Genomic DNA, 27,503 nt, shown 5'->3' with positions numbered 1-27,503 from the left:
AGGGCGCCTGACGTCTTTTAGCTCCGCCTTTTCCGGTTGCGAGGAGCCTATCCTCGTGTCCGGGGCGCGCGGCTCGGGAGGAGGTACCCTGACAGGCCCAACCGGACGCGGGGAGGGAGCGAGAAGGGCAGGCGGGGCGTGCACGCCTCTTCCGCCCTGGGCCCGGAAGGGTGATGTGGCTGGGGCTTCGCCGGCCTCACTATGGTAAGAATTGGGGTGGTGGGGTCGCAGCCTGGCTTTGTGAAGGGGCTGTGGGCGCGAGCTAGGGCTGGAGGATTGGGCGGCGGCCCTTGGTGCGCGGGCCAGGGAGAGCTGTCACTAGCTTGATTCGGCCGGGGCTCGGAAGATGCTCAGGCCCGGGAACCATGTGGCCCCTGCACGCCCAGCCAGGGAGAACCAGCGCCCACCGCCCAAGAGAGACCCCGCGGTCGCAGGTCCCAGCGCCTCCCGCACACTCCACCTTTCTGACTTGTTTCGAAGAAGTGCGCTGGTTGGCTTAACCCAATCGTTTATACAGACTCTATGGTCATTGACCCTTGGAGGCGTGGAGCTTCTTGAGTTTGCGCTTGTTATTTCGCGTTCTCTAATGTCTCTGAGGGCCTGGCCCAGGTGTTTCATTGTTGTCGTTAGAAACCCCAAGCTCCACCTCTTAATTTTCATCTATTGAGTTAGTGACCTTTCAGGCTCTTCCTACAATACAAACTAGATTTTAAAACATTGGCGATCTCTGGAGAAGTGGTTTTTCTTCTAGGAATGTACTTAGGGTGGCGTTTGGCCTCGGACCTTCCTTCCTCACACATTTTTACGGTTGTATGTATGATTTTGTGTTATTGCAGATTCTTTGGTAGTTTGGGCCTCTTAGGAAAATTTAAAATGAGTCATGAAAAGTTTTCAAAAGAAATGCCTACGTTTTCAGGCAGAGGAAAAAAAGGTGGAGTCAGCATGGCCGGAGGACAGATAACAGTAGTAGTAATACTGAAATCTCCCAAGATGTGTGAAGCCCTTTTACCTTTGTTATCGTAAATGCCAACCGCCTCTACACCGGGTGAACTTAATGAAACCCACGGGCCAAATGTTGCATTTATGAGCATATTTATGGGGAAAGGATGCATGCCTTTGATTACAGTATCAAAAGCAAACATGACCCCCCAAAAAGCTATTGTGGGGTGAAAGTTACTGAGCTTATGTTTCCAGAGGTTCCTGCAGAACCCCATACAACACTAAACCCTTAGACATTTAATCGAAAACTCATTGTTTCTTGCTTTAGCCCAACTACTTTGATTATAAATGGGGCATAAGTCACAGGGTCTTTCCAGGAGAACTTAAAGAGAAAATGGCAGTCTTTTGACAGGTTATTCCTTCCTTAGCCAAGAATGTACTCCAGCTGCTTTGCCTACCTACCACACGATCGGATGAGTATACTTGGTCTTAAAGAGTGTCAGAGAACTATTATTTAACTAAGAGAATTTGATTCCTTTTTCAATTTAAAAAGAATAGAGACTGTTACTCTTTTCTTTTTTTTTTTTTTTTTTTAAGTAATCTCTGTAACAAGAGACATGCTCTAATGACTGAGCCAGCCAGGTGCCCCTAGAAATTGTCACTCTTAAGTCTTGTACTTCTTCCTAGATGCTGAAGTTTAGTTATTCTACTCAGAGTACAAGTCAAAGGTCCATTTTCATCATCTTAGTGTTTTATGAACTAGCTAATAGCAAGACAGATACTGTGTTTAAGATAAACAGTATTTAAACTTTTAAGAACTTCAGAGTGCCTTGTTCTCCCTCTTAGTATCCTTCAAGATTTATCTCAGATTTCATCTCTTCCCAAAAAACCTTCCCTACCCCTTCTATATTCTTCTCCTGGGTCTGCATTTGGGCATCCACAGTCCATGTATATACCTCCAGTGTACCTCCAGCCCTATGGAGGTATATACATGACTGTGGATGCTGGATGCACCTCCAGCACTTACCACAAAAAAAAAACAGCAGTACATTGTTGCATATATTTCTTCCCTCTAGCTGGAGTTTTCTAAAATAGAGACCAGGTCTTCTAATATCTACATCACAATGACAGGTAGAGTTAGTACTCAAATGATTGCACATCTGGGGAACCAGAGTCATGTAAAATACGCTAGGTGTCTTTAAGGACTTCACAGTCCACTGAGGGAGATTATTAAATAAGTAAATTCCACGTTTTTTTTTAAAGATTTTATTTATTTGAGAGAGAATGAGATAGAACATGAGAGGGGGGAGGGTCAGAGGGAGAAGCAGACTCCCTGCTGAGCAGGGAGCCCGATGCGGGACTCGATCCCGGGACTCCAGGATCATGACCCGAGCGGAAGGCAGTCGCATAACCAACTGAGCCACCCAGGTGCTCCTCCACGTGTTTTCTGTTACGATAAAGAGAAACAACGTGTAGTGGATAGAGCTCTGAGAAATGAAGATGGCCAAACAATTCAGTCCAAATTTCTGGGCATCGATAGTTTTTAAAAGCTTCAAGTGATAATTTTTTTTTTTTTTAGATTTTATTTATTATTTGAGAGAGAGAAAGATTGAGAGAATGAGTGGGGGGAGGGGCAGAGGGAGGAGCCCAACAATGTGGGACTCGATTCCAGAACCATGGGATCATGACCTGAGCCAAAGATAGACACTTAACCGACTGAGCCACCCAGGCGCCCAAAAGCTTCAAGTGATTCTTATGAACAGCCAGGCTTCATACCACATTTGACGCCAAATATTGAAAAGTTTTACCCTTTTATCAATCTTTGTTGTTTCCGATTGCATGGTCAGAACACTTTTCTTCATAACAGGATTTGCACTTTGCCCTTTGGAATACTTTTGTCTTATCAAATTATCAACATGTGAAATATTTATTGCTTCATATTTTTTTTTAAGTCTACTGCTTATCATGGTTCTATGTATACTTTCTCCTATTAATACCTTTGATCCCCTTGTTTTATATTTAGATCTCTGGTGTCTATAAAATCGCTCTGCAACTAAGCAACACAAACATAGCAAATACATTATAGATACCATGACAATGAGATGAAAATAAGTGCAAATGACCACCTATGTTGCCAGTGGAGAGCAGAACTGAGGTGCTTCTACTCTGAACTGTACCTTTCCTCGTAGTCATGAAAGTTCTTAATTTTAAGTGGAAAGGTTAAACAGAAAAGGTCTACATAGGGCGCCTGGGTGGCTCATTTGGTTAATCGACTGCCTTCGGCTCAGGTCATGATCCCGGAGTCCTGGGATCGAGTCCCACATCAGGCTCCCGGCTCAGCGGGGAGCCTGCTTCTCCCTCTGACCTTCTCCCCTCTCATGCTCTTTCTCTCTCTCTCTCAAATAAATAAATAAAATCTTTAAAAAAAAAAAAAAAAAGAAAAGGTCTACATTTTTGAAACAGGACCAATGAGATCAAATGGCTATTTAGTCCAGCTCCTCATTTTACAAGTGAAATTAAACTGATAATATAGAGGTGCACATTTATCCAAGGACAAATTAATACACTGGATTATTTCCTAAATAAAGCAAATGTTTAATGGCCACTGGTGTTAAGAGGTTTTTAACATCAAGACATTAAGTAATCCTGGTTTCTTGGTTTCAAATTAAACCAAAATAATCTGCATATGGGGTACAATTTCAGTGCTGCCTTACAGTAAGCAACAAAGGTTGAACTTACGTGCTAATAACACAAAATAAAATGTCAGTATTTCTGTGTGTTAATGGAAATATTAATCACCTGTGGTCACTTATCTTGGGCAAGTGGGGAGAGGTGTGTTTGCACATTTATATACAGGCTTCATTTATCCCTGCATTTCCATGTTTTCCATTTTAAGAGAAAAGAATGGTACATAAAATTTATAAGTAGAAACTAGTTGGAAAATGCTGCCCTGACCTAGATTTGTATGTGATAAAATGCTGACCCACTTTTGCAGTACTGTATAGTTTTTATCACAATTAGGTCAGGAATATCATTTCTGGGTTCTTTTACCTTCTGAGAGGAATAAATGACTAGTTTTGTGTAAAAGCCGTAAGTCTTAAAACAAGTAAAATTGTTACCATTTGGAGTTTTAAAAATTGTAAGTCTTTGGTATTCAATTCTTGTTTTAAAGTGAATTCCAGTTAAACGGAGGAATTAATATGTTAATTCCACATAAGATGCAATCAACATTTGAAGCTCCCATGCAGTGTTATGCATAAAGAAGGCCCTTAATCCACATATTGGTTAAACAGTTTATTTTGATAATGCTAAAAATAAATAAGCTGTAGGGAGCTCAAGTGATCCAGGACTAATGAAGACTGTTGGCTTAGTCTTTTCTGTAGATTAAGTACAGTTAGCAACCAGTCACTGAGCACTCCACAGACAGCTGTTCAACATATTAATATGTATATTTCTGCTGCCTTTCTCATTGTTTCTTTGTGCCTTTATACTGCTGGGATCTTTTTCCCTGTGTTCTCTCTATTCCTAATGTTTTGGATGGTTTCTTAAACTGTTTTTATATATACATCTAAAAACAAAATCTTACGCTGAATTCTTGCCTTTATAACCAAGCTTAATGAATATAGTTTTAACATTCACTTGTGACTGAAAACAAGAAATTGTATCTTCATAGATAAAATGATAAAAATTGAATCTGAAATAAATATTCCTAACTTCAGATTGACTTGAGAATAGAGAGTTTTTGAAAAGATGTGTTAACATCGCAAGTAGTTTTTTGTTTTAGCACTAAGCTTTGCATCAGCAAATCTTCATCTATTCACTGATAAATTATTTCATCTACTGTAGTGGTGGCCGGATGAAAGTCTGAATTATTTTCATTATTTCAGAAGGCCTAACAAATTGTGATTTACTTCAGAATGATTATACAAAGTGACTCATCAAGTTTCTTTCTGGTTTGCATAATTTAATTTAGTATAATAGTACTAATTATTTGAAGCATATCAAAGTCATGAGTAGTAGATAGGTCTGGAATGTGGAGGGATAATAAAAGGGGCCTTTGGAGAAAAACAGTTTAGGATGTCCATTGCGGTTTTTTAGAAGAATGAACACAACTGCGAGAGTAACCGTCAAAAGGGCAAGGCTGCTGTATTCCACAACCCCAAGTGTTACCATTCTGATTATATTTGAGGTTGTGCTCCAGAGAGTCTAGGGAATGTTATTGGATACCTCTTAATAAAACGGAAGTGTTCATTGGTATAGCAAAATGTCCTCCCCCACTTAAAAATAAAAATAAAACCCTGTAAATGTTATCTTACTTGGCAAAAGAGACCCGACATATGTGATTAAGAAATTTGGAATGGGGAGGGGGAACAATTCATCACAAGTTTCCCTTTAAGAGGGAGGCAGTAGGGTCATAGTCACAAAAGAAGTATCAAGGTCAGTGTGATGAGGGGTCACTAGCTAAGGATTGCAGACAGCCTGTAGAAACTGGAGAAGGCAAGAAAACAGATTCTTTTCCTAGAGCCTCCAGAAGGAATGAGTAGTATTTTATAACTCCTTAGTTGCAGTGTACATTACTTGATATTTAATAGTTAGCTAAACTTGTTAAACTCCCTGGCACTGCCTGACTGAAAAGTACGTAAACCTTAGATTTGAGAATTGAGGTTGTGGAATTTGATGCCAGCCAGCTAGCCTACTCTGGTCAGGTCATCCACACCTCTGGAAGATGTGTATCTCTTAACAAATTAAGTGGAGTCAAAAACACTCATTGTCCCATATGCAAGTACCTTGAAGCTGACTTCTTGGTAGAACTTTCCCTGAATTCCAGTTGGTGATATAAGAAGATTGAAATGTTGAGAGGGAATTACCTCAGGCCTTTATTTTACCCTCCAGCCTGGGTCCTTAACATAAACATCAGGGTATTTGTTTCTTCCATCTGCATTTTCCAAAATATCATTGACAAGTATCAATGCAGAGCCATGTGTGGCGGTTTCTCTTGAATAGTCAAATATATTCAGTCTAATCTACATTTTTTAATACATGCATTGTTAATTTGGAATTTAAGTATGCTCTTGAATTTGTTGAAATGTTCATTATTTGCAGTTGTTTTCAAGTTCCTGTTCATTCAGCATTTTTCAGTGACTTCTGTGCACTATTTTAATAGGCACAAGGGGTCGATGTGAACCTCAGTAAAATAGAGGAGACCATTACAATACAGTTTGATGGGTGCTATCTATGATACACACCTGCACAACAATCCTGACTGCTTGGTATGGCAAGTGGGGACAGGGAAGACTTCACAGAGGAGGTGACTCTTGAGTTGAAACCCGAAGATTAAGTCAGTTCACCAGGCAGTCAAAAATAGATGGCCTGTGCAGAAACACAGAGTACCTTGAAAAAGATGTCATGATCTGAAAAAAATTAAACAGTAAATGAATTTTACTTCCATTACCTTTTTTAAATCATCTTTTCCTCTATTTTGTGATCGACTGTGCTTGCTTTTTTTCTTAACTTCTTCCTTTTTAATAACATTTTCCTATTGAAAATCCCAATTATTTTTTCTACAAGAATAGGAACATCTGTTTCTTTTAAAACTGAGACGAAAATTTTATATCGGTGGACAACAGATGCTAAGCATTAAAAGGAATACTTAGGTAGGGTAAGAAATGGTAGGCTAATGTCTATAGCTTTGAAACATTCTTGTTTGGTCAGAGTTTGAGTACATCTAAAAGACTTTACCGCCTAAGATTATTTGTTTAAATTTTAGGGTCTATAAACCCCAGAAACAAAGTTGTATGTATCATATATTGCACACTTGTAAATGGTTTTCGTTTATAAATGGTTTCAAACACAAATGTATATATACACACCCCACTTCTGTAATAATAGGCATGTCTTTAAGTGCCTCTTAAAATCTTTTATTATATAAAAATTCAAACATACAGAGGTAGAAAGAAGAGTATAATGAAGCCTCACATCCTCAGCATTTCGTCATCAACCCCACACCTCCCACCACACATAATGAATTATTTAGAAATCAATCCCAGACATCGTATCATTTAAGCATTTTTTTTTTCACTATTCATTCAGGGAAAGAAAAAGTACACATTGCAAAATTGTGAAATTTAGATACTCCATTAGGAACATGATAAACCTACTTTGCAAATTGATTTTCCAGCCACTCTACTACATCAGTCCTTTGTTTAATACAATAAGCCTGCTCATTATTCCTTAAACGTGCAAATTCCTGATTCTGTGAGGATGTTTTCCATGCTTTTGTCTCTTATGGAGCCTGCTCTCTATTTGCCAATCTAATTGTGCCCTTTCTTGACTTCACTTAGTCCTTGCTTTCTCCTTGAAGCTTTTCCTGACTTTCTTTATGAAAACAGCATTTTTTGCCAGTATGGTTCAGTCGCCACTTAATACATGCTACAAAGAATTGCTAGTTATTTTTAAAATATATGTCCCGTTCTAACTTGATTATAACTGCTGTATGCCTCAGTTGTCTCATATATAAAATACAGATATTAGTAACACCTACCTCAAATATATGAGGATAAATAAAATAATCTAAAATAAGCCTTCAGTGAATATCAGTTATTATTGTTAGCTATAGACTCCTGGAGGGAAGGAATCCTGCTATGTACCTTTTTAATCCTGTGTCTAGCCTCATGGTCCAGACAGAGTACTTATTCGATACAGGTTTAGTTATGTTGGCTGGAAAGAAATCTGCTTTGTATTTCATGAGGTTGTTATCAAGTACTATATTAATATATTCACATACATGTTCAAAATATCTTTGAAAGATAAACATTGTGAAAAACTTACTGTTTTCTATATAGAACTTAGAGTTGATTTATTGGTTTATTTCAAGTTATAATAAAATTTGTACGACTTAAGTTTCACAAATGTAAAATTAAAATCTAATTCAATAAGAAACCAAGACATACTAAACATTGTCCTTTGTATATCCATGAAGAAATGATTTGCATACAAAACAACTATTAAGATAGTAATTACAAATAAATTTTATCTTTTTCAAACCATAAAAATAATTTGAGAAATCCAGAAAAGTTGAGAATTGGGCCAAAAACCTTCCAAAGATAATGCATTCCCCCCTCTTGTTCGCATAAACGTTTACATAGCTGAAGATATGCTGATTATGAAATTTTGTGTGCTGTTTTCCCCACTGCTTAGCATTGCACCTAAGCATTTTTGGTCTTTAAGAATATTGGTAAATACCATGTATTATTTCTTAATGTTTTGAATAGTTTATAAATACTTATCATAGAAATATATAACAGGTTAAAAAATATTGACAGTTTCTGACAAGGTTAGTTCTTGTTTTAGGATTCTCCTGGCTGTTCTTGCTTATTTATTTTTACATAAGAGCTTCAGAATCAGTTGTGTATTTCAGAAATAACTGGTATTGAGTTCACTTTAAATTTATAGATTAGCTTTATGATGTTGCCTTCCAATGTAAGAACATGGTATACCACTCCATTCTACTTTTATGTTTTCAGTACATTTAAAGGTTTTCTCAGTTTTGTTCTTTAATGCCAGTGCTGTACTTCTTGTTAAGCTTATTCCTCAATATTTCAGCTTTTTGTTCTACTTGCTATTATAAATAGAAACTTTTTTTCCATTATGTCTTTCAGCTAGTTGGTAACATAATTCTGAAGGCTGTTGATCTAAATATTTTAGTTATGTACCCAGCCACCTTACTCAATTCCCTTGTTGTGTATAATCATTTTTCACTGGATTCTTTTGGGCTTTTCAGGTAGTACTTACTATTTGTAAGTTAACAGTTTTGCCTTTCTCAAAAAATTTTGTAACTCTTATTGTCTAACTTAAGACACCATAGAAGGTCCTTCTGAGTTTACTAAAGCATATTGCTAGCTACTGTGTGAGACTGATATATTTTATCTACCTTATGTAATGGAAATATTATTGTTATATATATATATATAATGGTATTCCTGCATGTTCAAAAAATTGTTTTATTTATTCGGCCACTACTTATTGGTCTACTGTGTGGTAGGTACACAGTCATATCCTGGAGTTCAGAGCCTGATGAGACGTTGTCCACTTTCAGGGATGAGTATTATAAAATGTATAACAGTTCCTGTGAGAACAGAAAGGAGAGTTCTGTGTGAAAAAAAGGAGAGGGAGGTCGATGGGTTCAAGGAGACTTCCTGGAGAAGATGATGCTTGAGCTGAATTTTGAATAGATTGAGTCCACCTCCATTTTCCTTTGACTGGAAAACTGATTTCCTGTGATTCCTATGTTAAATTTTTTGAATAGCTTTTAAAGAATGAGCAGTGAAAGAGCAAGTGGTTTTTCTTCACCAAAACCTCATAGCTTAGTATTAGTCAGTGCATGCAACATGATTGCTTAAATGTGAAGCATTCTTATCCTAATAGAATTTCAGAATTGAAAGAAACCTTAGCCAACATTTAGTCTATATCCCCACTCTCCACCCAGTTTTACGGATATGAAAGAGAGACTGAGGTTTAATGGTTCAGCCGAAGTCATACGGCCAGCTACGCTCAGAGCTTGTCAACTTTATGTCCTGCCTAGTAGTCTGGGCTCCTAGAACATCTGTATTAATTACATACTGATTCAGTTTTGGTGAGATATTTTAGATTCATGACATTTTTGGTATTGTTTTCAAGTTCTCGAATTTAGAATTTTTCTTGCATCTCCTGCATTCCTTAGCTCAAAGAATGGAGAGGAAAGTACACTCTCGGAATACCTTATGATTTGGGGTTTTAAGTGTTCTCAGACATGCCATTCCGTTTGTCGTTGAGAAGAACAAAAGTACAATTCTTAATACAGAATTGCCTAGCAATTTTTACCTATGCTGTTTTTCTTGTGATATTAATTTTTCTTTTTCTCTTTTTAGTCTGCCATTTTCAATTTTCAGAGTCTGTTGACTGTAATCTTGCTGCTTATATGTACCTGTGCTTATATCCGATCCTTGGCACCCAGCCTCCTGGACAGAAATAAAACTGGGTATGTTACTAATGATATCTAATCACCCAAATTAGGTCCTATAGACATTGAAGGTAAATTACCATAAAAGTCATTAAATAATTTAATTCCTATATGTAACTTAGTTTCGTAATAACTTTTTATATTCTCCCTCTATTTTTAAAAATCTGAAAACTTTGTATGTACAGAATCTTAATAAATAAAAAGATAAATATCAGAAGGGACCGGACATGTGTCAATAAAAACTATACTTAAAAAGATACGACAGGTTTTTTTCTGGAATTAGAAATACAGTTTAACACTTTCAAAGATAGTGTTTGGCCTTAATTTTTTATGCAATAATTAGTAAAGTTGGTTATTAAAAAAAAAAGTTGGTTTTCATGTTTTTGAAGCATAAAACAGTTTGCAAGCACTGTGTCCATAAAAATATAATGTAGACATTTCCCTCTCCAGTCCAAGACTGCTCTAATCATATGGGCTCCCTATTAGTATCAGAAAGCAAACATCTTTGGAGAAATTTATTTCACTTACATAAAGCAGTAATAAAAATTAAGTCTTGGGCTTGACACATCTCTTGTATTATATGTTCACACCCTGAAAAAATTTGAGCTCAACATGATACCACACAGAATTAAAAATTTTAAAGTGCCATCTTCATAACACAAAAATATATGTTGAATTCAACCAAAAGGAAAAGTATATAAAAAAAAACAGAGACTATGTGGTGGAAGCTATGTAAATTTTCACCTTGCATATTTATTAATTTCTATGAAAAATTATCTTAATCCTTTCTTAATAAAAGCCTATACCTCTTAATCATTTTAAGAAATAAAAGAATGAAAGAACACTGCACATAGGAATAATTATCTCCAGCACCTGTATTGGGCCAAATAAGGATCCTGCAACATCAAATTCTGTTTTTCCACTAATAAAAATCTACAAGAGGCAAGGTGATAGTCAGCTATGAGAATAATAATTTCTGCTTCCCTTTCCTTCACCTCCATGCTGTCTTTGAGGACATAATTAGCATTTATTCAGACATTCTGTCATCTAAATTATTTGGCTTTTGTTACCATTTCTTCCTTATTTCCTAGCGTTGTTCAAACATGTATAAAGGAATAAATAGAACCTTTAACAAGTTTCAAATATTAAAAATCCCTAATCCTGTTCTAATAAACTGATCATCTGTTGCTATTAGCCTGAGGGATTTTATTTAACCTACTGATGTTATTTGTCCATCAGTTTTTATGACAATGCCCTTCTTCCTTTGTAAACATTGACTTTTCATCACGTTTTTTTCCTCTGAAGTCCTCTTGCACTTAGTCTTCACTCACTTTGTCCATTTTTTGAAATTATATAGTACATTGTCCCTTTGTTGAAGTTGTATAATCTTACTTGTTGCTTAGTTGTGCGTGAAGCCTTTCCACCCAACCAGATTGTTTTATTTCTTCCTTCCCTTCTGCAACCCCTGACTATTGACTTAAAGCATATGGTGGAAAGCAGTAAACATCCTCATTGATGTGTTGCTTGGTATTGTAATATAATACATAACATCTAGCTAATAAGATATTTAACTGTTTATTTCATTATAAAAACAATCACATAGTAGAATAGAATATTTATGCTTGTCTGATGCTGTTGTGAAGAAAGTAGGTTGCATGTGGAAAAGTCTGCTCCTCATTCTTTGGGGAGCAGGACTACATCCATTACATGCTACATTAAAAAAAGGAGTTCTCAGGGCTGCCAACCTTACAGTAGAGGTTGAGTAGTAGTATATTTCTCCTACATGTAATACCAAAGAAATAGCATGCCTAGTTCTATATTTTGAACCATATACTGATAACAGTCAACCATTTAAAGGATTTTTAAAAAATTTTACTTCTATTTATATAAATGTTAGGCACCATTTTATTTTCACTTGTATATAAGAAATATTTTATTTTCTCTGGGAGAAATTCTTAACAGGCTATTGTCCCTTTCTGTTACAATATATGTTTTTATGAGACTCATTAAACTGCCCTTTCATTATAGTGAATATTCCATGTTTAAGTAGAGATATCTAGCCTAATTAGATAAAGCAGGTTCTTGATGAATTCACTCTTGAAAATAACAATTTCTTTGCTGCTTCAAATAATATAGAACTAAAAAGCAGCAATAAGCAGTTGGTACTTTGCCTCATTTCCTATTATCATAGACCTGATTAGTTTTATCAGCAGATATACCTATTGGCTTATAGCCATAGAAACCAAGCAATGTAATTGTATTGGTTTTTCCTAACTAATAAAGTTCTTGTGTTTTAATAAATAGCATTTGGCATATGACAGAAATATGTCTAGGTAGGGAAATATGGGAAAGGCCAAAGTGGTAATGATAAATCTCTAAGTTGCCTGAGTTAGGAAACTTTTTTCATTTGTATAGTTTTTAGTATATGTGTTGTAACAATTTCCTAATGATACTTTGAGTTATTTCTAGGTTATCAAACCTGAAATGACCCTGATTGTGATCATATGGTTTTAGATTATGTTCTGTGGGACTCTAAGCTTCCCGTGGAGGAGCTTCGGGTGTCCTGCCTCTTGAGTCCCTCATCCAGAGTAGCTTTAAATCAATGTGCATGTTATAATCAGTAGGTTTTTAGAATCAAGGAACCATGGCATTGCAGATGATTAACCAATTGTCTTCCATTTTCTGATGACATGTAAGCCAATTTTAAGTGATATCTGAAGTTACTGTCACATGTGCCTTTAACCTATGTATTACTGAACACAGCACATGTTAGTTACTATTCTGAAGAATTTGTGTGTAATAACACACTTAATCCTTATAACAAGCCTATGAGGGTGAGTGCTATTAAAGAGAAAATAACTTGCTCACAGTTATGCAACCAATTAAGTAGGATTAAACTTAGGCACAGTCTGGCCTTTATGTTATCCTACATTATTTTCAAGAGTATATTTGATTTTTGTCCTTTTATTCCTATAGTAAAACTGTTGCACCTGTCAGAATGTCCATCCTTCAAAATAAACAACTTGTATTTTTGCCCATTTCATGTCATCTGAACTAAGAGACTTTTTGCTTTGAGGTCAGGAAGTTATACTTCAGAGGAGGAATATATATAGAACTTAATCAAACAGTAATTTCTTTCAGTCTTTACCACACATATATAATTATTCATCAGCCAGCCATCTCTTAGGGCAAAAAAAAAAAAAAAAAAGCATGACATAAATTTCCCTGGAATTTACATATTTCTGTTTTGTTACACCAGTCCTAACATATGCAATAAGTACCACTAAGTACCACTAATTTATCTTGATTTGTAGCCTTGTATCATTTATAATTCTCTTCTTTTGTCAGAGCAACAAAATAGTTGTCTACAATGTTTTTATATCTTTTAGCTATCTCTATTCATTGAATGACTCAGTTGATTTTCTTCTAAAGCTCGTACTTTTTATACATGCTGAATAAGTGAAATACGCATATAATTTGTATTTAATTCATAGTATATTCATTCATAGAATTGCAATGAACATCTTCATTCTAATTCTTATTTCCAGAATGTATGTGTTTTAAATGCCATATTTAGTTGACTCATACACAGTGTACTCTAAGCACATATTTTTTTTATATCCTTCCTTATTGAGTTGACATAGTTATGTAAATGCTATCATTGGAGTTCATGGTTATAAATCATTTAAATATAGAACTACATTCTGTAAAAAGTAATTTCTTTAGTTTGAGAGTTTTATTTTTTAATGTCAAAAACACCCGAACCAACTGTGTTCATTTACCATTTTCTCAAAATTAATGTTTATGTAAAATGGCATATATATTTTCTACTTTTAAGAGTAAAGCACTTGAAGTTGACTGAATTAATTTACAATAAAAAGCCCTGTGCACATTTTTGCTGCATGTTAGTTTACCCTGGGTTTAACCTAGGATACCACATGTATTCCAGTTTGTAACAGTTTATATACACTAACATTTGGTTAGCAAGTGTGTCCTACTTTCCTACACAAATGGTGGATCAATATCAAATAAATTTCAGTTTCCGAAGTACCAGAAGGTAAAAATGCCAGTTGGTAATGAATGCTCTCTAGGATACTGAGAAAATGATTTACCTTTCCCAATAATCAATAGCTACTTTTTCCTTTTTTATTCTATGCAGATTGTTGGGTATATTTTGGAAGTGTGCCAGAATTGGTAAGTGTCTATTATAATCTCCACATCTTCAGCTGTAAATTGTTGGGCAATTTACTTATGCCATATTCCCACAAGTCAAATGTCAGTTTTAAAACTGCAGGCTTCCCAATTTTGTGCACTTCTGCAAGTTTGTAGAATTCCCCAAACTCTTTCCTTACACTATTTAAAACTAGACGTGGTAGATACCTCATAATACTTAGCAGGAAGATGGAAACTACAAGAAAAATCTAATTCAGATATCAAATTCTATGCATTCCCTAGTGTTGAGATTTCAGACAAATGTGTACAGTTTTATGCACACATGCTTATAGTATAGAACATGCTACTCTGTATAATGTGTACTATTTTTATAACTAAGGATAACTTTCCCATCTAATGAAAGGCTTGCTAAGCAACCATCTAAACATACTCATTTTAGTCCCCTATGCTAAGTCCAAGAATGTTAGAATGTTATTTGTTGCTTTTGGAAAGCATTAACTGTTTCACCTATCAAATTCGTGATCATAGCTGAGTTTTGTTCTAATTGATTAAAGTTAAATATGACTATCTTCTAACTTTTCATAATAAAATTAGTGTCATCGTGTGTTTATGTTTAAATAATAATATACTCTTATCCCATCCCTATATGTATATAACATTTAGCACAGTGCCCAGTTCATGGCAGACTCTCAAAGGATTGGCAAGTGAATGAATTAAAATGTATTTTAATGATGTAATTTGCCAGTATTCTCAAATAATAGGTTATACCCTTTTTAACATAGCTAGTTCCAAAAAAAAACATTACAGAGCATTTGTGATTGTTCCACTTGGATGGCACAAAATGAATATTTCTCCTCTTTGGAATTATTTACATGACTCCCTCCAAAAAAAGTTAGATTTTAGTACTCTTCCAGTATTTAATTTGTATGTAACTGTTTTTTTTCTTTTATAAAGTTATGAGACTTTCATAATAAGAGAAAAATGTTGCTGCATTTGATGGTTAGTCTTGTTAGCCAGTCTGACAACAGCCTGAATTACCCACCCCAATAAATCACTTTAAATAGGAAGGGGGAGTTTAGGAGTCATGTCCCTTAGATAAGCTGCTTTCTATCTAGAGTATTGTTTTCTTTTGGATTCATTTATCATAGATAATGGAAAATTTAGAAGATGGTCCATAACAGGAAACAAAATTGATTAAAGATTAAAAACTACAAACTAAGATTTTGTAACATTTAGAAATTTTTCTAAATAAAACATATTTTGGAAATATGTTGTTAGTCACTAATATAAATAAGTATGAAGGAGCAGGTTTTCTTCCCTTGAGCTTTTGGTGATCGGCAAGACCCATTAACAGTGGAAGTTGTAAGCGTCATACTAAATTATATAGAACTCCTTTTAAAATCTGTTACAATGAGATTATAAGATTTATTGGCCTTTCAGGTGTCTTGCTATAGAAAATGACAGTGTACTATAAATAGTTTCAGAGAAGAGTACTTTTGGGGCCCTCAATCTAATGTATTGACCATTGAAAGAGACATCTTGAGAATCCTTAGTGCTTTTAACATGTTAACCTGTCCTTCCTCATTGTTCTTTGTCATACTTGATATCTCATAGGGTGATAGACATGTGAATCTTTCTTTTATAGAGACGATCACTGACTTTAGAAAGGTAAGCCCTAGATAAGTGGTTATCAATCAGGACATTTAACTGTGTCTGGAGACATTTTTGTTTGTCACAACTAGAGTGGGGGGACATATACTGAATATAAATCATGGATGTTGCTTAACATCCTACAATGCACAGAACAGCGCCTTACATAGAATTAGCCCAAAATGTCAGTAGTGCCAAAGTTGAGAGGGCCCAACCTAGATTTATAGAGATTTGTGGTACAGACTTATCTGACATCCAGTCATGCTCAACAGCTGCAAAGCCTGAAATAACAGTAGAAATCTTAATCACTTTAAAAATAACCAAGAAGGGAGAGATAAAGAGACAGAAGAGCACCCTTGATGGCCAATTCTGATAGCTAGTAGTAAATGTAAATACATGTAAACCAAACTGCTTGTTTCAAAGCCAAGTCGCCGAGAAAATGAAATAATATTGTCAAGGAACAGAGTGGAAAGAGTACCTCAAGAAAACTTCAAAGAGAGAACATAATGGAAGAACAAGACCGTTCTAATACAGTGAAATTCTCTGGATCAGAGTAATACTGAATATTCATTGGTAAAAATATAAAAAGTCTGGAATTAGGAGGTAGAGCTTTCACCTTAATATTATGAAGTTGCTAATTCGTAAATAAAAGATTTTAAGGGATTTTAAATGTTAAGGTATTTTAAATCCATTTTGTGTAATAAAGATGTACAGCTTCATTCAGTAGCCAACCCAGGTGACCCTTTTCACAATTGTTACTTAAAAGTAAAGCTGAAAGTTTAAGGGATCTAGTTTGTAGCTCTCTCAATGATTTCCTGTAGTATCATCTGTTTTTTTGTCTAATTATAAACTGTGCCTTTCTTTTTGCTTGGTCAGTTATTTTCATTTTTTTCTCTTGACTGTACGAATGCCATGGGTTAAATGGTTCAATTAAAGTATTCATTGATGCCAATTATGTGAAAGCATTAGCTTTTCATTTTGGCAAAATGGCTCAGAATATGTTGATGCTGATAGGCTGCTTTCTCAGCCATATGCTCCTCTCTTATCTTGACACAGAATATATCCACCAAGAAAGGATGCGGTTTTAATAGGAAAAGGCCCAGCCAAATCATCTTATCATGTTACACATCATGTTACAGCAACTGTTTCACATTCACTTAAACAGACCTAAGACCAGACAAGAAGTAACATTCTTACCCAAGTTGAACCAAAGATGTTGAGTTCTACCACATGGCAATCTCTTTTAAGAAAATTAAAAACAGGAAAATGAAACCCATATGTAAATTATAGCGTTCTAAGTTGGAAGATGAGGAAGAGAAGAAATTTCTCAAAACTTAATTTTCAGCAGATGGAAAATTTAGGGCAATATTAATTTCTTTTTTTAGGTGTTTAATAAGACAATATTGACCATTAGAGTATCTAGCCCTAATTAGAGTGGTTTGCTTATGAAATCCACCTGAAAATTATGTCTGAATGGTTTGGTTTGGTTTGATAACTTAGGCTGTTGCCCAGAAAATTAACATTAGTTAATAATGATGACCAAAGTTATTTTTTTAGTTTAAAAAATGTTTTTTTCCAGTTGAGAGAGTGGCATTGTGAAAATGCTTTTGTCTCACTTTTTAAATTTTCCTTTAGCTAGAACACAGCCCAGTGTCTATGGATAGAAAAACACTTTCAGACAAACAACAAATGTTTCTTTTACTTGTATGTGTGTAATATCTTCTGTGAATGTTGTCATTGAGTAGACACAAAGGTAAGATTAATAGCAATATGACCTTGTGAGATCTTTGAGGAAGCTCTGAAAATAAAAATAACGTTGAGGATTTTAGTTGATGAGGATGGTTGAGATTGACATTTTCCAGAGGTAATTAAACTTGCCAAATAAAATAGTTCCTTGCTGAAGAAACTTAGTTACTGGAAGAGAGCTGATTTTAAACATCATAGAAAAACACAAAAACAGTCTCTACTACAGGACACCAGGTATATGTCTGGTTATTTCTAGAAGTAGCACATCACTCCCTCTTCTTCCTTCTCCCTTTCTTATGCATCCCCCCGAGCAGCATAAATGCCTGGTGCTTTGTACAGCCCTTCAATAATTGTGTAGCCCTTCAATGAATGAAAAGCAGGAAAGAATGAGATGAGTTTGGGATAACACAATTACAGGGTCTCTGTCTGTTTGCAAGACAGTTTCACAAGCCAACTCCATTCTACTTCATGCAAAGGAAAGTCTCCCAAGTAAAAACCCTTATTAAATACATGTGAAAATTGACTTATATAAATAAGTGGTTGTTTTAAGTTCTACACTTCTAACCCAAGAGTAATCCTGAAGTCTTTCTTTAGATTCTAGTTAACATTGTGTAATACTAGTTTCAGATGTACAATATAGTGATTCAACACTTCCATACATCAGGTGGTGCTCATCAGGACAAGCGTACCCCTTCATCCCCATCACGTGTTTCACCCATTCCCCCGACCCACCTCCCCTCGGGTAACCATCAGTTCCCTATAGTTAAGAGTCTCGTTCTTGGTTTGTAGCTTACGCCCATTTTTCAAGTGAAGTTTTACTGATCGCTCTCTGTTTATGTTCATCCATGAATGCTTATTTTTTCCCATTTAAGTATCATGAATTGCTACCACTGAGGAAAAAAGTTATAGCTAAAAATTGTATGTTGAATTTCTTTTTATAGGTAGAAATTTCCCTTTTTTACAGGAAAAGAAGCAATATTTTTTGCCCTTAATTGAATTATTTGAGATCATTTGACTTGGATCTGTGTCCTACATTCTATGTTGTATTTTGTATCTGGGTTTGTGCAGTGGCACAGGAATTGGTGCATTGAGGGTTTTCTAAACACAGGGAAAGGAGGTGGTCTTAGAAATAAATCAGCATGATTTAACTCATTCTGTATTGTACTTGCTTTTATGCTGCATCTAGTTCTTGTTTGGCCCATCCCCCCAAATGTATGGGCCTCCTAGGTAAGAACTTTATCTTGAGCCTTATGTACCCCTCTCCCGTAGTAAGTAATAACCTTATCATATCCATGTTAACTTAAACTCACTTAATCAACATGAATATCTCCCCCTTTTTTTCAACAGGTGAACGGAAGAGTCCTTACGTTGCAGTATGCTGTGTAGTGATGGCCTTCAGCATCCTCTTCATACAGTAGCTTGGAAGAATATCAGAATCTAATTGCTATCAGATTTCAGTATGAAAAAAGGACTTATTTACAGAAAATAATGGAAGGAATGGTTAACCCTTTTATCTTTGAACATTGAATGAGATAAATTTCCAGCTGCTGTTCTCTATTTTTATTATTGGACCAATGTTCTATATAAATAGGATGTAACCATTTAATACTCAAAGAGTTAAATATGCCTGTAACAATCAACCTCAGTACTGTCACTACAATACTACGTTCTGCAAATGTTATTCTGTTATGTCAGATACCAGTTTTTAGTGAGGTATCTCTAAGGCGCATAATAGAAAACAAAATTGGTAAATGACCCAAGTTTCTTTCACTGTGATTTGGGAATGATAAATCCTTATAGAATGAGACATTTTTCTGGACTAGCTTTTTTATTGGGGGAGAAAAAAAAGGTTCCATTTGTGTTGGTAAGGATTGCATTCATATTTAATAATGCTTGCTTTTCCTCTGGTCACAGCAGAGCATTAACAGAGTACCTCGAAGCAGACTCTCTAGTGTATCCCAGGTGTTTCAGCCTGTTATAACAAGCCTATGCAGTTCTTAAGGAAGAAGATAAATGAGATCAGACTTAAGAGTAGTATCGGGAAGATGTTCACACTTAGCATAAAGAGTTTAGAATAGCTGACTGGCATAGTGGGCTCTGAAAACTCTGCATAAGTATGGATAAACATCTGAAGCATAAATCTGACCAGATGTCATTCTCTAAATAAGACTGCATTCTTAGAGTGAAAATAGCAAAATAGAACAATTACAGAATGGTTATCCTATTTGTGTTTTTCATTCTTTTATTCTTTTTAGTGTCAGGTCTCCACTTATTTTAATTGCCCCAAAACACAAACTGTATTTTGTTTGTTTTTAAATACAGCACTTTAAATCTAGTTTACTTTTTGTGTGTCAACTTGAACTAGAATCTGCTGCATAACTAGTAGGTGATGATAACAGTTTTCAAATCTGCTTATCCATATACCTTGTCATTAAGTGTCTTTGAGTTTTGATAAAGAAAGAGCTTCAACAGTTTCCATCAAAGCAAGGGAAACGTTTGGAATGTGACTTAAAAATTTTGCAGTAGAGCAGTTTATTATAAGTTTAGTTATCATTTCTTAAGTTTCAACTGAAATTCTGTTAGAATTTCAAAGCTAAGAGGAACTTAAACACTTAGCTAAAAATTGCCCATCATAGGTAGTACTAATTAGATATTGTCCTCAGCTATTAATTCCTTTTCTTTTTTTAAGAAAAGAATATTAGAAGTATTTGAAAATGAGTCTGCCAGTAGCTCTTTCTGTAGAAACAAAGTTTGGAACTAAAAGCCATCTATTTTTAAAGAGCACTTTTAAAGTACTTGAAAAGAATTCTAGGAAACACGTAAGAAAAGCTTGTTAAGTATTGCCTCTTACAAAAGATAAAAGCTGCTGTAGGCTATCAGTATAATTGTTTATTTTCTATTTTTGGCATATCTCGCTTGCTAAAAGTTGTATATTTTGCTTTAGGCAGGGAATCAGGTTATGATCATTGTGCCTACTCTGAACTCTCTTGGGCTTTGCGTCAGGTCAAGAATTTTCAGGGTATCCTAAAAATAGGACTCTTATCAGTGTATACATGCAGAGTTAGTCACCTTTCTGGGTCTGGCTCCAGAGTGGCCATCTGTTGTCCCACTCTGTTGCCAACTAGACTTTCCAAAAGCTATGTCAACTAATTTTTTATATGCTAACACAAATCTAATATGAATAAAGGGAAGAATAGATAATCAGTTCTAGGGCACTTCTTTAATTTTGGCATTTTGGAGAAGGTAGGTGGTAAGTGGAGGAAGAAATAATTTCTTTGAAAAATTTGTAGTAACATACAAAAAATCTTGCTGTGTGTAGATGCTCAACAGAGTGGGAGGCAGCTTATTTCTGACCCCAGACACTGTGACCTTTTGAAACACAAGCTCTTTGGGAGATAGAGGAAAGACAGGATTCTATGAAGAAAAGCAATTAACATTTTCTTTAATGTACTTTTTTCAAACACTGAATCCTGTTCTCTACCCCCAAAGGGCAGCAGAGGTAGTTTTAGGCCCACAGAATATTCAGATATTCCTGTTGTGGTCTTGGTGGGGTGGTAGGATGCAGAAGAGGATTAAGGATCAATTTAGCACCAGACAGACTGCCTCTGTCACATAGTCTTACTGCAGGGCCGGAAGGGGTGGATGGTGGGCATGGAGGTCCACAGCGTCCAAGGTTTGGATACTATCCCTAACCTCTTTCCTGGCTCCAGAATTTTTGATTCCATCTCTCCTGGAAATTGTTCTGTGCTGATACTTGGTTCCTGAATGGCCTCAGCTTTGTCCATGGCAGGAGCTGGTCTTCCTTCTGGGCAGTCTTAAAAGATGGTCAGTTAAAAGGCCACTTAGTCTGTTGAATTCCCTCAGGAGCTTAAAAAAATTTGGACTCAAGTCCAGTGTCTTGTAAATGCCTGTGCCCCTGTGCCAGGCACTTTCCATGTTCAAGTTCAAAACAGCCTCTTCACACTAGGGATAATAGAAATAGGTCATCTGTAACGGATTTCTGCATCTTAGTAATATGCACATCAATAGAAGAGGTCAGAATGAAGTGACTTCTCCAGGTGGACAGAGTGAAAAATGGTCTCTGCCTAGTTTTGTGGGAAAGACCTAGCATTTGTAAATAGAATTTATACATTTGACCCTTCTTTCAAGAAGCATTTATGGAGCATACAGTACCTTATCACTGAAGACAGAAAAACAAGTACATTAATTTCTGTCCTCTAGTAGTGCACAGTGCAGTAGATGAGAGAGATGAAATTACTTATACAAAGTGCAATGTGATAGCGTTTATTATTGAAATAATGCCAGGATATTGGAAGAAAATAAGGGTGACAACTTAAGAGGTAAGAATTTCCTGACAGAGAAGCAGTGCTTAAGCTGAATTTAAGAGCCAGGTGCAAAAGCACCAGTGGTATGTTATGAACCATAAGCACCTAGCTTGTTGTGCCACTTCGGGAGTATTAAGACAATAAGCCTATAAAGGTGGACAGAGGTTAGATCCTAGAGGGTCTTGTATTTTTTCTCGCTATTACCTACCTCAAAATTGAAGTTGAATATATGTTCCCTCCTGCCTGGGGAAGCGGGGGGAACTTTGCTGTATGTGTAAACAAGGTTAAGTATATCCATGCCAACCTTAATTTGGACCAGGAATACAATAGTATGCTCTCCAGAGACTCCCCTGTGTAGTATATAAAGCCAAGGTAACATTAGTCAGGTCAAGTATTTTCAGCTCATACTCCGTCAATGCCTAAAGCAGCCATGATTCTCAGAGCACACATCTGTACAAGAAGTGGAGGTGGTTACACTGTCTACGTTTCCCGGATGCACAGGAAAGATTTCTAGTAAGCAAGGACTTGTACTCTCTTCAAAAGCTTTGGGAAGGTGCTGGATCGTAGGAAGCTGAAAGGAATTGAAGATTCTTAGGGACCACTTTGAACTTTATTTGGTGTTCAGTAAACAGTACATGTTCAAAATAGAAGTAACTGAGTAATAGCGTTGTGAATACGATAGCCTTGTTAGTCTCAATCAGCAAGTTACCACTGGCTTCCAAAAATAGCTTCATAATTACGTCATTTATATACTGTCTCCCATGATTTCTTTTACTTTGCCCTAAACTAATCCCAAAATAATCTGAAATGCACCTCCGACATCAAAAAAAGGAGGAAAGTGGAAATCCATTTCCTGTGATTTTAAGAGAACAGAATCATCCTCTGGTTAGTGAACATGTCTATGGTGTGTAATAAAAATCAGAACGAACTCTCAAGAGCCTCCCAATTTTGTCTTACTGTCAGATGTTAAAAAATTGAAATTGGCACCTTTTGAGTAAGATGGGAAAAGAGAAGTGTTTCTGTTCATTTTACCCGCATTTTAATTCACGGCTGGTCAAGATTCTTTTGGGGGAATTTGTTGTTTTGCATCTTAAAGCTGTTATATTATATTGCCATTTCTCTGAAGGAAACTTCAAGAACCTAAATGACTTACTTTAGATAGGAAGTCATTGATTCACACACCCCCAGATACAGCAGAAATTGGATTCTGAATGAAAGTGACAGCATTAATTGTTGACAGTTACTTTAACCTTGTCCTCCACTAAGAGCCCTGAGATACCCAAACATTCAATCCAAAATCTGTGAGCAGTGTCCATCAGTTATTCAGTTTATGCCATTTATTAAGAAATATGACAAAGTCTATATATACTATGTACTTTGCACAGCATGGTCTTTCTACTGTTATCTTTCCAGCACTGAACTGACAGAGATAAACTTTTGTTACACCTGTAACTAGAAAGGATTTACTTAACCAAATGAATTGGAACAATTTTTTTAGTTGAACTTTGAACTCAAAAAACATTTTCAGGTATGAATAGAAAAACAGTATGTTAGTTATTTCCTTCAATGTATATTGTAAACCTCCCTCACTGCTCCATCATAACTACCAGTTGATCTGAGACTTTAGAGAGAAAAATCACTAAATTTCTGATTCCTAACTCAGGTCAAAACAATTAAAAATGGCTTTGCTTGAGACCATTGAATTTTTGTTTTCAATTCAGAGGGTTTGTATCAATATCCCTAAGCATAACAGATTGGAAATAAGGGTAAATCGCTTCACACACACCATGTGGAAGACAAGAACACGCAAGAACTGCAAAGTACCAGACACTACTACTGTTTTTTATTTGGTAAGGGAAGTAACCTAGGAGCAAATGTGTAGTTATTGAAGGTGTGTAGCCAAATTGCCAAAACGTGTAATTTATGAGTCATTTCAACATTTTTGATCAAGTATTATGTCTAGACTAAATGTTGGAAAAATGATGTGCAAAGATACTATTTAAAAAGTAAGGGGAAAAAAAAGTAATGAACCATTAAGCCATGAAGGATTTCAAGGCCAGCATTGAAGGAATATTTCCGGTATTGAAGTGTTAAAGAAAAGTGACCTACAGGCTCAGGGTAACACGAAAAGATTGGACATTGGAAATTGAAAGTTATAAAGATAGAATACTCAATAACATTTCATTAGGGCTCCTAAAAAACCAGAAGATAGCATTTTCCTTTTGATTTTATTTAATAAGTAAACTCTTTGCTTCCTTTTTAACTAGTGTGTTATTCACAAATGGAAACTTTATTAAATCTTGGAAAATGATGAGAGTACTTCGACTTGTAAAATATGTTTTAAGAAGTTTGCAGTATGAAATTAAGAGAGCTGTGGAACACAAAATATAGGGTAATAAAGTTGGATGGGTTTTCTGAAAACAGTTTTATAAGAACTCTAAACCTCATTCAGATCTCTATTAATGGGTCACATTCTTACCTCTAAGTGAATCAAGGCCAAAATAACATATAGCGACATAATTCTAAACCCACAAAGTAAAATTGCATTCAAACTACTGGCAACTCCAATACTAGTTGTTTTTAAGTATTAACCATCACAAGCATCTTTTCAAAGAAGGGTAATTGAATCTGTTAACACTTAGAAATTGGATATAGGGAACTACTGAGATGTCTTCTGAATCCCTAGGCAATTAGTCTGACTTACCATGAAGAACAGAAATAGGGGTAGAACTCAGGATAATACATGTGCCCCTCAAGGAATGGAAAACTAATCCCTTTGACATTCCTACCCCACCGAGTAGGGTCCTCCATCTCTCCCTTTCCATTCCTAGAAGAATCCTTTGAGAACTGGCTGTGTGCCAGCTACAGTGCTAGGTTCAGGGTGTACAGTGTGGAACAAGACAAATATATTTGCTGTCGTGGAACCTGGGTTGTGAAGACCAACTAACCAAGAAATTACATAAGCAAACACAATCTCTAGTAAGGACCTTGGGGAAAACAAAGGATGATTTAGATGGAGTGGTCAGAGAAGGCCAGTCTATGGAGTCAATCGGAAAGGACTTGAGGATTGACGTGGTGGAGAAATTGATAAGAAACTGGCATGAGGAATGTTACTAAGACCAAGAATGGTGTAAACAGACCAAACCATGCAGTTCTTCGAACCACAGAAAAGGCCAGCCAGCTCATGCAGAGGATCTGACCTTCCACAACCAGCGCAGGTATAGTAGTCTCTGTAAGGCTAATGTATTTGCTATATTGGAGCTGAAATCCACAGGGGAGATAGTCAAGAAGGGAGGGCTAGAAGCTGCAAAGTGGGCTAAAAATCCATGTCAATTGTTGCTCTGTCTTGGTGCTGTGGATATCCTGCAGAAAGAAGCCAGTGGCCAGAGCTAAAAATACACGTGGCACAGGAGTCAGAGAAGCTGAAGGAAAAGGTAAGAACAGTAGTAGGCCCAGCTGTCCCCTCAACAACAAGTTCATCAGCATATCTGTGACAACATGTGTGAGCTAATAAGAGGACCACTGCTTTACCTCTGCCCTCCGAATTTCATACAAGACTCTCCAGTGGCCCATTCTCACCAGAACCTTACAGGGAAGGGAATTCTAAGAAATGTAGGTTAGCCTAACCAAGCTGACACATCACAAGGTCATCATGCCCTCTAAGACCCTTTTACCTGGATCTCTCCCCAGCGACTCCAACTGCATATGACAAAGCTCTTCGTCTTCCCTTCTAAACCTCCTCCTCCTCCTCCTCTTTCTGGGTTTCCCTATTTTTCTAAATAGTACAACTTTTCTTCTATGATCAAAACTTTCTAATTCCCTAAACTCTTTTTCTCTCATATTCCCATCTTGCTCCCACCAATATGTAACTTAGTTCTAGCGTTTTTACCTCTGAAGTGCTTACCCCAGGCGTATTGAGTTCAAACCCACCAGGTGATCATACAACCCCACACACTGATTTCATATTCAGTTTGCGATCTGCCCCATTTTGGAACCCCAGAAGTACAATGGGCAGCTCTCCCCTCCAAAGGCATGTACAGGCAAATGAGTTATGGTGGAGGCACTAGCATGCTGTTATCATTATTTAAACCAAGAAAAACATACTGTAGACAAGATGAAAGATCTAATAAAAATGTGTTCTTATTCCTGATTCTAAAACTTGAACAGCTGGGCTTTCCCATGTGGAATAATGTTACATAAATAACTCAGCCAGGAAGCAGAAGGGCTGTGAAGAAGTCCAGCAAAATGATCGATGATCTTGGACGCTCTGAATATCACACCCAATGGAGCTACAAGGAAATAAGTGGTCATTGGAAGGTACTAGTGAGCTGGTGCCGGTCTGGTCAGCAGACTTGACAGAACCTGAGTCATGTATCACTAATTCTTCCAGAAGTTTCCCTTCTACTTAAGCATATTGACACTATTCCATAGGGACTTTCCCTGCCCCATCCAGATTTGTCATCTTTTAATTAGTCATGGAAATGTAGAGAAATTGGCTCTCAGAAAAGAAAGTTGTTGAGATTTAAGACTGAAACATATTCAATTCTTATGTCTAATGTCCTCTTAAAGGGGACAATATCACACAATACACCCCAGTTAGTATTTCTGTCCACATGATGTAAGTATGGGTCATGGTACACTTCCTACTCCCACTTCTTCCTTCCACTGAAGTATGTATATACTCGCAGTTATGGCACAAATACCAAAAGGCCTTATGAAAAATATATGAATGAGGAATAGAACTCCAGCCTAAGAAAGTGAGTACTGTTGTTGTTTTCCATTTACCTAAGGGGTACGTGATGGGAGAGTGATAGATCCCGAACTTCGGGGCAAGTCTCATTTCCCACAGGTTTGGGTTAGAAGATGTCTGAAAGATGTGTTGCTCTGAAAACCAATGACTGTCCTGTATTTATAGTATAGTGAAGTCGTTCTGCACTGACCCCCTACTTCTCTTTCTCAGTAGTTGCTTAAATGTAGACAAAGAGCTTTTAGAGAATGATAATTCACTCGTGGGTTGTTTGTTTTTTGTTTTGTTTTGTTTTTTTCCAGGTACGTTCCTGGAAATTCCACTGTGGTTGGAAGTTCTACTTTGTGAAATATACCTAGGACTTCACCTTGCCAGAAATTATGTGAGGGCTCACTTCTGTCTTTTTGAAGAGTTACAGGAAACACTGTGTATTAACAAGAGTGGTCACTTCAGTAGAAAACATTCAGGGGGCATGTGCTTGTTACTCCTCTCTTTCCCTAATCCTGAGATTAACCTTATCTATGAATATCAGCAAGAATCAACTCACCCACTGGCTACACCAGGCTCAGGGAAATATCCACATCAACCTGAAAAAAAGAAAAGGAGAAAAAACAAGAAGAAAATTACTTCTAGGCTTTTAACTGCTTCTCATTTTCCCTTGCTCTGTGCTCTCCATAAGTTTTTACTCATTATGATCCAAAGTAATATGCTAATGTAGCTGCCCCTCATCTCTAACCACCCTAGCACAGTATGACTCACTGGACAAGAGATGCTTCTATTTTAGTTTATTCTTCCTTCTATGAGGCTGGTGATGTCTGAATGACAAGCCCTGTGCTTGAGAGATGGCGCAATGAAGCCCTTCAGAATCATATGGGAGACAAAATTCCAAAGCACCTTTAGTCTCATACCTAGAAATGATTAAAAA

At 36.4% G+C, this 27,503-nt stretch overlaps 1 protein-coding gene and 1 non-coding gene across 2 annotated transcripts; both read left to right on the top strand.

The window, feature by feature from the left end:
• Window positions 1-67: 67 nt before the first annotated feature.
• On the top strand, window positions 68-22,766 carry TMEM167A (transmembrane protein 167A). The gene is made up of 4 exons (XM_025866730.2): window positions 68-204; window positions 9,846-9,955; window positions 14,097-14,131; window positions 18,854-22,766. Exons 1-4 carry the CDS (start codon window positions 202-204, stop codon window positions 18,922-18,924), a joined length of 219 nt encoding a protein of 72 aa, XP_025722515.1. The 5' UTR covers window positions 68-201; the 3' UTR covers window positions 18,925-22,766.
• Window positions 11,589-11,724, top strand: LOC112820520 (small nucleolar RNA U109). Its single transcript, XR_003207183.1, has one exon. It is a non-coding gene; the product is annotated as a small nucleolar RNA U109 (small nucleolar RNA).
• Window positions 22,767-27,503: the final 4,737 nt, after the last annotated feature.

The sequence above is a fragment of the Callorhinus ursinus genome, unplaced genomic scaffold, assembly GCF_003265705.2.
Source record: "Callorhinus ursinus isolate GAN/ISIS: 27379988/994484 unplaced genomic scaffold, GSC_fseal_2.0 scaffold3, whole genome shotgun sequence".
NCBI classification, from domain to species: Eukaryota; Metazoa; Chordata; class Mammalia; order Carnivora; family Otariidae; genus Callorhinus; species Callorhinus ursinus.
This window is presented reverse-complemented; position numbering and strand designations above follow the sequence as displayed.

Excerpts from the sequence above, each read along its gene's own strand:
- TMEM167A (XM_025866730.2), top strand. Across the intron at positions 9,956-14,096 it reads CTGGACAGAAATAAAACTGG|ATTGTTGGGTATATTTTGGA; the intron begins GTATGTTACTAA and ends TATTCTATGCAG. Across the intron at positions 14,132-18,853 it reads TTGGAAGTGTGCCAGAATTG|GTGAACGGAAGAGTCCTTAC; the intron begins GTAAGTGTCTAT and ends TTTTTTCAACAG.